Source organism: Uloborus diversus, chromosome 10 (genome assembly GCF_026930045.1).
Source record: "Uloborus diversus isolate 005 chromosome 10, Udiv.v.3.1, whole genome shotgun sequence".
NCBI classification, from domain to species: Eukaryota; Metazoa; Arthropoda; class Arachnida; order Araneae; family Uloboridae; genus Uloborus; species Uloborus diversus.
In genome coordinates, this window is record NC_072740.1 from 23814074 (window position 1) to 23827773 (window position 13700).

At 33.3% G+C, this 13700-nt stretch overlaps 1 protein-coding gene across 1 annotated transcript in view; it reads right to left on the minus strand.

Moving 5' to 3' along the window:
* The window catches only part of LOC129231689 (peroxidase-like), a 113246-nt gene that overhangs the window by 19894 nt on the left and 79652 nt on the right, over window positions 1-13700 (minus strand). Inside the window, 3 exon segments of the mRNA XM_054866052.1 lie at window positions 5076-5165; window positions 5168-5205; window positions 8842-8974. Coding sequence (XP_054722027.1) covers window positions 5076-5165; window positions 5168-5205; window positions 8842-8974 — 261 coding nt within the window.

Here is a 13700-nt window from a genome sequence, read left to right on the forward strand (position 1 = left end):
GAAAAACCCTCAGCCTTAAAAAGTTATGATATCTAATTTGCCCGCCAAGTATCTGCTAATCATATAACTTTTTAAGGCTGAGGGTTTTTCGGTTTAGGATGAAGGCCTTCTTTTTTGTGCGGAAAAGTTAAAGGTTTTCTTGGCGGAGAAATTTTTACAACAGGGTTGTTTTTGATGAGATCACGGGACGCGGTATCGTCCCATCCCGCCAAGGAAACCAAACGTCAGCAGCCAACAGAAGCAAATCTACCGCAAAAGACGAAAGAAAATAAAAGCGATCAAGAACAAGATTACACGACAGAACAAGTTGGGGTTTTTGGATTTTTCACCCCTCTTTATCTCAGCACCATGAAGACCCCCGGAGTTGATTTTTGGTACACTCAATCTCTAGTGGCCCCTGACACCGTAAAGTACCATCAGGGGGAGGAGGTATTAAAGTTATAAAATCGCTGTTCAAAAAAGTTTTCGCTTTCTTTGACAGGGCTACAGCCCAGACGAAAAAAGGAATCAAGCTGACATTTCGCACACACATTCCTTGTGCCCTACTGATGTGCCTTTTGTGCCATTTGTCCCCCCCCTCCCCTTCCCATCTCGTTTTTACCCCCCAAATTGTACCTTCCCGGGGTTGTATCACAGCCCCCCGGGGGGCTACGTTAATGATTTTTTGTATACATATTCTTGGGTGGCCATTGAGCACATAAACAAAAATTCAACCCCCAGGGACATCATGGGCCGGAGTAATTGAAGTTTGAAAATCACTAATTTTCCCTAAATTCTTATGTACTTACTCTCAGCTCATAGGGTTTGTTTATCTCGGACTTAAATTGCAAGGATAGAACAGATCTAACAGTTATTCCAAAGTTGTCTTAGGAAATGAAATTCAATCAAGATTAAAACATATCCAACAGTTGCAACTAAACGTTAAATCGCGGATATCACAAATTTGCCACAGCGACTGCGCATGCGCGCAGACTTAGCTCATTGGGCTTTCTGTTTTCAGATTCTATGTTTGTTTATACTTAAGCACAGAAACAAATTAATGAATGAGATTCGAATGCTGTCCTCCCCCCCCCCCCAAGTTTTGCCAATACGAAATTTCCTTCCCCCTGTTTTTCAGTTTTGATATATTTATGGAGGGAAGAAATTTTAAATGTCGGCGCGAAACTAGGGTTTAAACCATTACAATATTTTAAGTGAAAAATTATATGAAACTGTACGCATATGAATACGGCACGTATAACTTTTTAATTGAAAACGAAAAATAGCATTTTTTTATTGGTTTGCTTATTTTCTAAATTAATGGATTTTTTACAAACAACACACAATGAATTGAAAATATATGAAATACGTGTGTGGATATCCGTGCTTTGCAGTAATTTGTTAGCTGAAAAAAAAATTTGCAATTAATTTAAGCAAGACTTTTAATTAGCTTAGTCCGCGCGCAACATGCGCGCTATGGCAAATTTGGGATATCCGCAATTTGACATCGAGTAAAGTTGTATAGATCTTCTGACACATTTAAATTTAAAATATTTAATGGCTTAGTTTTTTTTTTTTTTTTGCTTGGTGAAAACGTGCGTTATTTCGTTTTTTAAATGAACTTTTAAACAAAACTAGGTATTAAACAAGACAAAGGCTTCTATCAAGAAAAAGATAAATCACCAAACAATTAAAATTATCCCATAAAACGTAAAATAATCCACGATTTAAGAAAAAAATGTAATTAAACGAAAGTGAAAAGCTAGATTAAAATAGCCCTCAAGCTGTAAAACATTTAAAGAAACCTTCATGAAAATGTTGAATAATCTGTCAAATAAAGAAACTGTAATAGAATTTATTGCGAAGTTGTAAAATACTCGAAAACAATACAATTTAAAATATAGTATTTTATTATCCCAGAAGTTTTCTTTGCAACAGAGAGGATACTACAAGGATTGCAATAAAATTTAAACCGCCCAATTCTCGCAAAATGAACATAGAATCTTAATAGTCAGAAAATAACTTGACGTAAAATTAGGCTAGCCATTATTGTTCCTTAAAAACACAAAACAGCGTTGTTTCAATTGAAAATTTTCTGACTTGAAGTTCTCAATTCTAAAAATACCGACAAAGTAATAATATCAATGCAAAAAGATGTGATATCTCATCAAAAACAACCCTGTTGTAAAATTTCCCCGCCAAGAAAACCTTTAACTTTTCCTCACAAAAAAGAAAACCTGCATCCTAAACCCAAAAACCCTCAGCCATAAAAAGTTATGATATCTAGTTTGCCCGCCAAGTATCTGCCAAACTATCATCCTCCCTCTTTTCCTTTTTCATCACAGCTACTTCCATTAGATCCTCCTCCCACCTTCAACTCCTCAGAAATATGGATAGATCTTTTAAATTGTTTATCTTGTTTGGTCGGAAGCTTTTTGCTCACCAAGCAACCACTTCACTTTGAAAAGCTTCCCGCCAAACAAGATAAACAATTTAAAAGATCTATCCATATTTCTGAGGAGTTGAAGGTGGGAGGAGGTTCTAATGGAAGTAGTTGTGATGAAAAAGGAGAAGAGAGAGGATGATAGTTTGGCAGATACTTGGCGGGCAAACTAGATATCATAACTTTTTATGGCTGAGGGTTTTTGGGTTTAGGATGCAGGTTTTCTTTTTTGTGCGGAAAAGTTAAAGGTTTTCTTGGCGGGGAAATTTTACAACAGGTTTTTTTTTTTTTTTTTTTTTTTTTGATGAGATAACGTTTACGCTATGAAACAAGAATCTTTGTAATATAAGATTAAGCTGTCAAAATGGAACTGTCGGTCATGTCCGAAGTGTTCATAGTCTTTATAAAGTTTACGCTATGAAACAAGAATCTTTGCACAATAAGAACGAGGTATCAAAATGGAACTACCGTAAACGCAAGAAATTTTACTTCTGTCGTGCAAAACTTGAGCATGAATGTGATTACTCAGCTTTATTGCATAATACGTTAAGCGCAATTGAGGTAGCGAGAAGCAAAGGGATGCAAGTGCAAAAATTAAATATTTGGAGATAATCAGTGCAAAGGGTAGGGGAGAACTTCTCCTTTGTTTTAGGGCAGGATGTGTTACAAGTAGCTCTGGTGCTGCTGTTATACAGCATGATTCCGGAAAAAAGCTCAATGAAAGTCTACCTAGGATCAAAACTTGAAACGCGTTTTACTCGAAACTTTTAAAAGTTCACTTAATCAGTTTGCTTCTCAGTGCCTCAATTGTGTAATTGAGCATTTTGTTTCTTGGATTTATGTAAACAATACTCTTTTTCTTTTCTTTTTTTTTCAATCTAAGTCTGTCAATAAGCTGTTTCAATTAGGGTTTCCGATTCTGCGTCGAGTTCAGCCCTGCGGGATTTCGGGATTGTAAGGAGCCGATGCCGCGGGATTGACTTTATTCTTCTAAATATTTAATTTTAATGTCAAATAGAAAAAGTTGGGCTTTTTAGGAAGGACTGCTTTTGTTACTTGAATAAGTAGTTTTCTCGAATTCCGTAAGCCAATTTTAAAGCGCTACAAAGTCAGATTTCAAATAGCAGTTATCGTTTGATACGCAAAAGTGTGCCCTAAAAAAGTCTACTGCGTCTTAACAAAGGATTGCTCGTGTGGTATAAGAAAGGGTTTTCGCTCAAAAAATAATGCACTTAATGAAAATACTCTAGTGCAGTTGGTTTTACAGAGATTAAATAACTGTGGGCATTTAGCTAAAGATTCCCATTGACTTCATCACTTTCTGAAGTAGATTTTTCGTTTCTTATGCTTGGTTTTTGCTTAAGAACTGCAAATTTTGGACAAAACGATGTCAACTTGATATCTGTTTTGCTGTATCCAATTCATTTTGCATTGCGAAGATACCCTTGTGACTTCATTAGCGTTTGTCATTTTATCATTACAGCAAGGGGTGAACTGAGAGACTTTTTTAAAATACCCAACTCACATACATCAATAGTATTAGAAAAAATAACACAACATTTCTCTGCTGTAAAACAAGAACTTATTATGAAACCAAAACATTTTCTTTTACATAGTAACTGAACATATATTATTTCAAAGTAAGAAAACGAATAAGCTTTTACAAAGAATTAAAATAAACCTGTAGTGTCAATAGGCTGTATTGCTTTGCTTAAAATACAAATAAGGCAGTGAGAAGCAAATGGATGTAAGTGGCAAAATTAAACATTTGAAGATAACCGGTGCACATGGTAGATCTTCTCCTCTGGACAAGAGATGGTACTAGTAGCCCTTGGTAGTTTCTGCTATACAGCATGATTTAGAAAAGAAATTCAATGAAAGCCTACCTAGGATGTTATCTTTAAACGCGTTTTACTCAAAACTTGAAAATGTCAAACCTACATTTCTTTGCTTCTCACTGCCTCAAATAAAATATTAAAAAAATCACAAATTAAGTGCAAGAATAAAATAGAAATGAAAATATTTAATCTTAGTGAGATTTTTTGGATTTAAATAGAGGAACAAAACCACATCAATTTTGGTAACCATTCAGATGACTCAAACTACTCAAGAACGAAAAGTATGATTCTATAACGGTGTGAAACAGAAGTTCTGATCTACACCGTTGCTTTTCTCGAATAACTTTTCATCCTAAAGCTCATTTCTTTGCAGTGAAAAAGGGGTTCCCTAAAACACGTGTCTTCCATCGATTTGCTAATTTTGGCTTGATGTACGTTTACTATTGTTTCTAAGCTAGAAATAATTTTTCACATTTTATTTCGGCACATTTAGCTGTCACATTCCGCACATTGTCCCATTATTCTCGGATCTCCACTACTATTCAAAAAATAAATTTGCACTACAAGAAGTTCTCTACTAACTCATTTTAATTTAAGGAGAAATAGTAAATAATACAATGTATCTCATATTAAAGTAAATTTTCAACAAGTATTTTCTGTATTTTTGAAGCATTTCACTTTTTTTTTTTTGCATTATAGAAAAACCATAGAAGTAGTTTAAATGCAAATTAGGAAGCATAGGGGCTAAGAATTGTATTTGCTGTAATCTAAAAATCAATCAGAAAATGAAATGATGTGAAAAAATGTAAACTAACTTCTGTTGTTACTTCTGGGTCCATAGCATTTGCCTTCTGATTTATTAGACCATGAATGAATGAATCCACAATTCCTGGCTTGTAAAGATTTGTAAGGTTGCCCGAAGAACAGTTGACACCCGGATTGAATCTGTACAAAAACAGAAATCAAAAGAGAAACTAAGGAAAGAATAAAAAAATGGAAATTATTGAATTATAAAACGTACTACTACAGTAGATTGTAATTTTTGATTTTCATGCTAGATTTCAGGCTAAGTTTGTTTATTTTTTTATGCAATAAATAGGGACATTTTCGACCATCATAGCATTTTATGGAGATATGATACCCAAACTGAAAGTCATATTGACTATGATACGATTTTATTATATTGATTAGTAAGGGAAATGCTAGAATTCCCCCCCCCCCCCGGCCACAATGATTCTTGTGCAGGATTCTAATCAATGATATAAAGGTGGAAGGAGCACAGGGATAAGATGGTATAAGTTTGAAGCAAAATGATTTTTTTAAAAAAATTTTCTTTTATTTACATCTTCGAATACTCTTGGGAAAATTAAATTCCCTGCAGCATTTTCGCATCGCAAGATCCCAAGTGCTTCCATCTAGTGGGAGAACTGTGATGGTAAAATTCTCGGAGTAACGAGATAGTTGTGCCACATTAAAGAATGGTTCGGTGGTCTCGGGGAATGCACTAGGCCTGCGAAAGGCTTTCACAAAACAGTATGGAAGTGAAATCAATATTTTACTAAATACTCGACTTTTATTTTTCATCTCAAATACAACAATGTACGCGAGAGTTATATATTTACTGCTGTTTTTTTTTGAGGTCTAAATTAACAGTGTATAGTTAAAGTTTGAAATTTTTTCTACTAATGTAAAATTTTTTAATGATCTGCCAGTAATGATGGTACTCTTTAAACTCCACCACGTGTCATTTATCTAAACTAGTTTTGTGCCACTATTGTGGAAAGAAAAGCATTCATTTCAGATTTGAAACCAACGTTCAACCTTATATCGTCTATATGCTACCACACTCCAGTTATCTAAACTAGCTATGTGCCAATATTCTGCCAATAAAGAGCATTAATTTTAGATTTGAAAAAAATAATTATTGCTTTTTCAAAATTCTTAAATGTGCCATTTGTGTCGCCGGTGAGTTACTTCAAATGACTTTTTCCGGAGTTTTTATTAATAAGATGAACTTTAAAAAATGCTAGGGAGTAATTGGTGAGAACGCTGGGTTGGATTTTTTTTTACTAAAGGGCTGTTCTACTAATGATGTCACGCTTAGAGGGGGAGGGGGTTCGTGGTACTCTGACAGTTTGTGACAGGGGGAAAGGAGGAAGGAAGGGGGGTAACAAGAAGTGTGGCATCGCTCATTCTTTCAATAAGAATATGAATATAAAAATAGTGTGACATGTGACCAAGGGGATACGGTGAAGTGGGACATTTTGTGACAAAAGGGGGGAAGGGGTCAAAAATATTGAAAAAAAAAAGTGACATCATGTATGGATTATCCCTTTCATGAATGTTCGGCTCCAGCCTTAGAGCAGGAACTAGAAACTGGAGGGTCAAATTCAATCATTGGCTTAAGAAAAGCTGAGGCAAAAATCCCAAATCACGTAATCCAACTACTACGAACGGGCGATACGTTTTGCATAAAGCAAATGAAAGAAACCTGATTTCTTTCAATACTGTACATCAAATGCTAACATGCGACTTCAGATTTGCTTAAGAATAAAAGGCTTTACTCTCTCTACCTTTTATTTTTTTCTCAATGATTCCAGCTTGATTAAATACTGCCGCAAATCATTCTAAACATACGCTCGTTTCTTTACTTTGCTTTTCACGTAAGTTAAACTGGAAAACTTTTCTTTCTCGGAAGTCAGATGTCGTAAATCCCAGAATGTACTTCACAGTAACATCTGCTAGTTCTTTGGTAAATTTTACAATTCCAGTACAGAAGTTAATTTTTTAAAAAGTAATACCTTTGTTTGTATTGTACAACACAATATCAATTAAACTTTTGGGGAAAATTTAATTCTAACATTATCAATATTATGTTATTTACTTTTTTTAAATCAACCGATCACCCCTCACGAATTGTCGTTTACCACAAGAGTACACAAACCACCTGTTAAAAACACAGGCTTACCGAACCTGAGAATGCAGTTTTGTCCTTGTTTGTACTAGTCAGTCTAGAATAGTCGCAACGGAACAGAAGGCAAAAACCTCATAAGGATCAGAAATCAAAGTCTCGTTGGCAAATGTACACTAACGCTCTTCCGCAGACTCCAATATTAATGCTCGGCAATTACCACTCTCGTTGCAATTTTAAGTGAGTTGTGCGAACTTGGTACAATTGAACTCGCTTATAACGAACCCTGATTTAGCCAGAGCCCGGATGTAACGGGGAAATCAGAATTACGTGACTATTCCAATTTTAAGACTGTACAGGAGCGTAACTCACTTTCAGCAAGTAAAAAACGCGAAAAAAAATAGTAATATTTTTGTGATTAATAAAATTTCTATTGATTTCCAGCTTAGCTTATGCTCTTTTTTCAAAAAAAAAAAAAAAAAAACCTTGAATGTTCCAAAGTTAAGCGAAATTTATGAGTAATTAATCCTCACAAGTGGTGACGGCCTTTTTTCCAAATTTGCGTGGTGTGGAGAAGTATTTGAAAATTATGTACTTGTTGGGGTCAATGTTTAAAAACAATAACGCAAGAAAAAAAGACAGAACGGAGGAAATATACCAACTTCTTGAACAAATCAAGTATGTATAAATGTTTTTGCTTTTATAACGAAAGCGTTTTTTACGATCACTCGGTAATAACGAGCAAATGTCACTGTCCCCTCGTATTCGTAATAAACGAGTTAGACTACTGAAAGATACATTTCAACGATTTAAACGGCGAATTTCTAAGTTCGCTTGCGATTTATAGACGTTTCAATAAGCTCAAGTGATACTCAACAAAAAAGATTTCGACTCAGTTTATAACAGCATTGCATTTGTTCATCATTATTTCATCTTTAAAGAAGTCGTCATAGGTCAGCTTCCATTTTTGGTGAATACAACAAAACCAGAATCATTTGCTGTAACGTGCTTGGTAGGTTTCAGTTTGAACCAATAGCTTTACATAAATCTTACGAACCTACATTTAAATTATACAAGTATACAGGATGTCAGGAAAGTCCTTGGCACATATTAAAAAACCACAGAAAATCAGCAAACTGTCATGAGAACATGCTTTTTGCACAAGAATACAAAACAAGAACTTTGTGTGTGTTTGGTGTTTGGTCCTGGTAGCGTCCAGTGCGGTCCTGATTAGTGTCCTAGGTCGTCACTACTGCAGCATGGATTCTATTCTTGAGTTCTTCTAACGCTTTTGTTAGTGGGGGTATATGAAGAAGGTCATTAATGTGCCCCCATAGCACTGCAAGAACAGATGAACGTCACTCGTATTGTAACACACAAGAAACCGCTTTTCTTGTTTTCCCACTATTTTAAAAATACTGCATTCGTATTACCAATTGGTTTACACAATTCCAAATTTTAATGAGTTTGTAGTTATTCTTGTATAAACCCATTCAAACGATTATTTCCTGCTTTTCTGTTATTTTTTTTAATGAGGTCAAGGACTTTTCGGATACCCTATATATTATAATATAATTCTTCTTCCTTTGTTTGGAGTAGCATTTTGATTAAAAAAAAAGTTAGTAAAAAAAGTTATATCTTAACTTTCCCGTCAATCGCGGGAAAAATACCTATTTTCTCATGGAATTTATTATATCTTTCAATGACGTCGGGTAACAGACTGTGTCCAAATCGGAATGCAGCTGACTGGAAAGCGGCTCGGATTCCCGCATTCACTTTGGGACTATATCCATCATAATAACCCTATAGTCAATGAAGAGATAAAAAATTATTTTCTGTATACGATACATGCATGTCATTTTTTCACTTCTTAATATTTTTCACACATTCATCTAGTTATAATAAGAGGTTCAATATTTTATCTTTAAAAAATTATATTGAATTAAGTGCAATTTTAATCATTAAAAATTAAGTATTAAGCTTTTATTTCTGTGCAGAAATTAATTGTAAGACAACGATATAGTGACGTATATATTGCAAACTATATTGTATACACGTGCTTTGAGTTTAAAGGGATCTTTTTTTTCATTGCGAAAGAATTCAATTTTTTGATACGCAAGTAGCAATTTCAATGAAGCCAATGTAAAAGATGATGTTCTTCTATCACCACAAAGCACATTAAGGGGGTCTGGGACACAAAAATCGTCAAAATTGACAATTTTTTTTTTATCATTTAAAAAATTCCTCCGTTTTTTTTTTTTTCTGCTTAAAAGGACGTTTGAATCGTGTAAAAAAAAAAGTCTTAATAAGAACGGAAGATATCGCTAATGGACTGCAATAGTGACACAAATAAAAAAACACGCGTTTTGGACTAAGAACAGATGTAAATGTAAGAAAATGCACATTCTTTTTTCAACAGTAATACTAGCACAACTCATAATTCAATATTACGCCGCAAGATGGCAGAAGTAAAATGCATTTCCTATGCATTTTCCTTGGCAATGAAAACTTTAAACCCACCTATCTCAAAATGCGATGTTTTGGGTTGTGCCGCTATTGCAACTCAAGAGCGATATAATTATTTTTGTTGCATGTATTTATGTGAGATTGTATTTAACTTAAAAACTGTAAACGCGTTTTTTTCAGGGCTGCGGAGTCGGAAGAAAAATTATTGACTCCGACTCCTGGATTTTGAAACGTCCGACTCCGACTTATTTATATATTTATTTATTTTTCCAACCCCCCTCATGGGAAGGGGGGAAAACCCCAAACAGAGATTGAAATATCAATTCCTTTTTGTGAAATTTTTGCGTTGTATTTTATTGTAAACCTAACATGTGTACAACGTTAGAAATTCAATTTGAAAATCAAATTATCCAATATTTGCGATTTCTAAAGCGAGAATACTCAAAAATGCCATCTTAAAAAAAAAATTTAATAGGATTAATTTGCTTCCCTTTAATGTTTAACAAAGAGATGTTGATCAAATCCTGTCTTTTCAATTTTTGAAAGCTGTAACTTGAGAGGTTTTTTTTTTTTTGCTGTGAGAGTCAAAAAACTTTATTTTATGAGGGAGTGCGGTCCTTTCCTCCCCCCTTCGAGGGTGACACCCATCTGGTGGGTAACACCTCAACTTAATTTCAGAGTTTCTAAAAAATGAAATACTTTAATTCTGAAAATTTTCCACAGTAATAAATCTTAAATTTCATCTTAAAAATTTCAACAAAAATATTGCACAATATTGCGGGGAGAGGTCGGGTACATGTACGTCTGGAGCAAATTTTACCCAAAATGCGGCGGTATACAGCTTTGTACGAATAGCTTTTACTATACTTACATTTCTTGGCTAATTCTTTTATTTTAATTTTATTGGCAGCTTTAGAATTAACTTTAATTAGAAGATTTTAGGGTCAACTACAATCATTCAGTGTTGTAACCAATAAATCACGTGTTGATTTTATTTTGAACTTTTTAGTGACAATCAAGCTTTCTTAGATAAAGTCTTTAGATTAAAAAAATTATATTATATCGGATCTTTTGAATTTACTCTTTCGTACTAACACTTATTTGAATTAACCAAACACTCTCAGAAGTTTCCCGACTTGCTCAAGCGATTCATACATTCCTTTTACTATTTTATAACTGAGATCGAGGTAAAAAATAGATTATTTTTATTTGGAAGCGATTACTAAGAAAATGTTAGGCAACAAAATTGTTTACTGACAGTTCCTATCAGTTAAATAAAGTTTAAAAAATAAGCAAACTAGGAGTCGACTAAGGTAGCTGTTACAGAAAGCTCGATAAACAATCAAGCCAGTTGGTTGCCACAATGACAATTATATTCTTATTAGCAGGCCTTTACACACATGTAATCAAATTAATTGGTAGTTAGTTTTTGAAAAAATGCAAGGAGAATAGTGAAAATTAAAGAAAAAAAGAAGCCCGGAGTCGGAGTCGGTATGTTTTCGAACGACTCCGACTCCTTAACCCCAAAATCTGTCCGACTCCGACTCCACAGCCCTGGTTTTTTTCCCATAATGCAATTTTCCCGATTTTTTTTGCATTCAAACTCTTATAAGTCAAGAACTGATAAAGATAAAATAATGAAATTTGGAGCATATCTTTTTCAAATAGTTTACTTAAATTCTTTTTTCGGAAAATTTGGAAAAAACGTTTATTGCAAAAAAATGTGATTTTTTTTTTAAAGTATCTTTGAATGTTTAGAAATTTTTCTTCAAATATTTTCTATTTTTTATTGAATTAATATATTTTAAATCACCGAATAAAATTTAAAGTTTAGATATTTGTGCATAAGTTTTTGAAAAAAAATTTTGAAAATTGACCAAGAACATTTTGAGTTTTAGCGATTTAAAGCAGTCCTATGTTTAAAAAAAATTAAAATAAATAAAATTAAAAATATATATATTTATGTTATTTTGCTTATTAAATAGATAATGAATCAGTGCAAAAAATTTCACAACTCATAAGTGTTTAATATTTTTTTTTTTCAAAATGTGTCCCGGATCCCCTTAAAGAAATAAAGTTTGTAATTTTCGGTCACAACGTTTTTCCATACTTTAAAAAAACTTTTCATTATGGAATACAGATTTTTTTTTTCCTTTAAAACTTTTTCTTATTTTTTTCCTTTAATTATTTTGTTTTCCTTTAATTATTTTCTGTCAATATTCCATACTCTTAAACTCCCGTTGAAATTTCGTTTCAAAATTATTTCTTGTGTGTTATTTTTTGTGTGTTTCGTTAATTCTATGATAGTTACAAAAATCGATCAATAAGTTCACTGAATGTAGGTAAATAAGCACACCAAATGTTTAAAAAAAAAAAAATCGTCTGACGAACTAAGTAGATTATTCTTTTTTTTTTTTTTTTTTGTAAGCTTCTAAATTTCTGATCGTCATTCATGGACTTGATCCACTTTAACTCTGATCGCTTAACTCATTGTCTGGTCACCTATCAAGTCGTTTTTACCGTACCAGCACACTCTTCACTTCTTGTGCAAAAGAGAAAATAATAAAAAATAAATATATCATTGCGCTGAAGAATAAGTTTTTAAAGTCAATTTAGTTATTAAAGCCAACACTTACAAATGTAATTTGAAAATATTTAATAAGAATCAAAGCTAAGTTTCTACTAGCATTAAGAATGAAAATGTGATATTTAAGAGGTAAATCCGAATCGTTAAAGCAAGGGTATGAAGTAAATATCGCTGTTACGCCAAATTAAAGATTCATAACAAGTTTGGTTTACCATGAAAGCAGTTATAAAATTTTACTTTTTGCTAAACTTTTTCGCATTGCTTTCCCCTTAAGTCTTGTTGCATTTTGAAATGGTACTTAAATAATTCTGATAAATATCATGCATGAAGTTATTTTTCCATATCCATGAAATGTGTATACAATATAAATATAGCAATGATGTTTCTATACTAATAAGCACTTAAAGTTTGAGATTGAAAATATACATTAAAACACTTCATGGTAGGGTAGACCAGCCTATGTAGGGCTGCCCACTTGAATTGAAAAACATTAAACTTTCGTACTGGGTTTGTTAAGTGTCAACACCAATTATTGTTATTTTGCTAACACGCAAGCCATTTTGAAATCTTGAAGGACTCTTTGTCCCCGATCGAAAGTTGGTTCAACTTAGTTCCCTCGTGTGAACTAGGTCTAACGTTTTGAGTAGAAAGGGTTTGTATACGATCTAAAGTAAAAATTTGCCTCTCATTGTTTTCCATGTTATAGAAAAAAAAAAGGTTAGATGTTTAAAGTGTAGGTATAATTCAGTTGCTTAGATTAAACACTGTCAGATTTTTTTTAAGGGACAAATTGTTCTAAATATTGTTACGGAATTGAATGTTTATTGTCTACATTTGAAGCTTCATAATGTTTCCTTGAAATGTTTCTCTTCGAACATGTTCTATTAAATTACGTGTCTCGCTGAACGTGTGGACTTGGATCTTGGTCATTCTATTTGTCAATTTAAGGGCATAGTACGCCTTAGCATTGTGGGCACTTGGCGGAAGAGTCTGAAACGTAAATTCGCAGGAAATGGGGAGAGCAGTAAACGTGATTAGCAAATCAAAGCTTCCCAAATGTGCTCATTAGCGGGGATATTTGCGTTAGTTTTCAACGAAAATTTATTTCTCATTGTTTTCAAACTACTACACCTCGCTCAAAAAGACTCGTTTCGCTAACGCTTGATTACGGCAAAACTTGCTTCTTTTGTTTTCAATTGATTTTCATGCGGATTTGCCTAAGAATGAAACCAAGAATCCTGAGGTGCCTATATTTGACAAGCTGTAACTAGTCAGTGGTAACCTCAGACGTACAACTAATGTAACATTTTTTTATGCTGTTCATTTACAAATCATTTCCGTTAAAAAGACAGAGAGAAATGGCTTTAGTTATGTGAAATATTTTACCGCAGAATGGTTTTTGAAACTTTTGGTTTATTTTCATCATTAATATTTTAATTTTTTTTTTTTTTTTTGTTCCTTTTAAATAGGATGTGT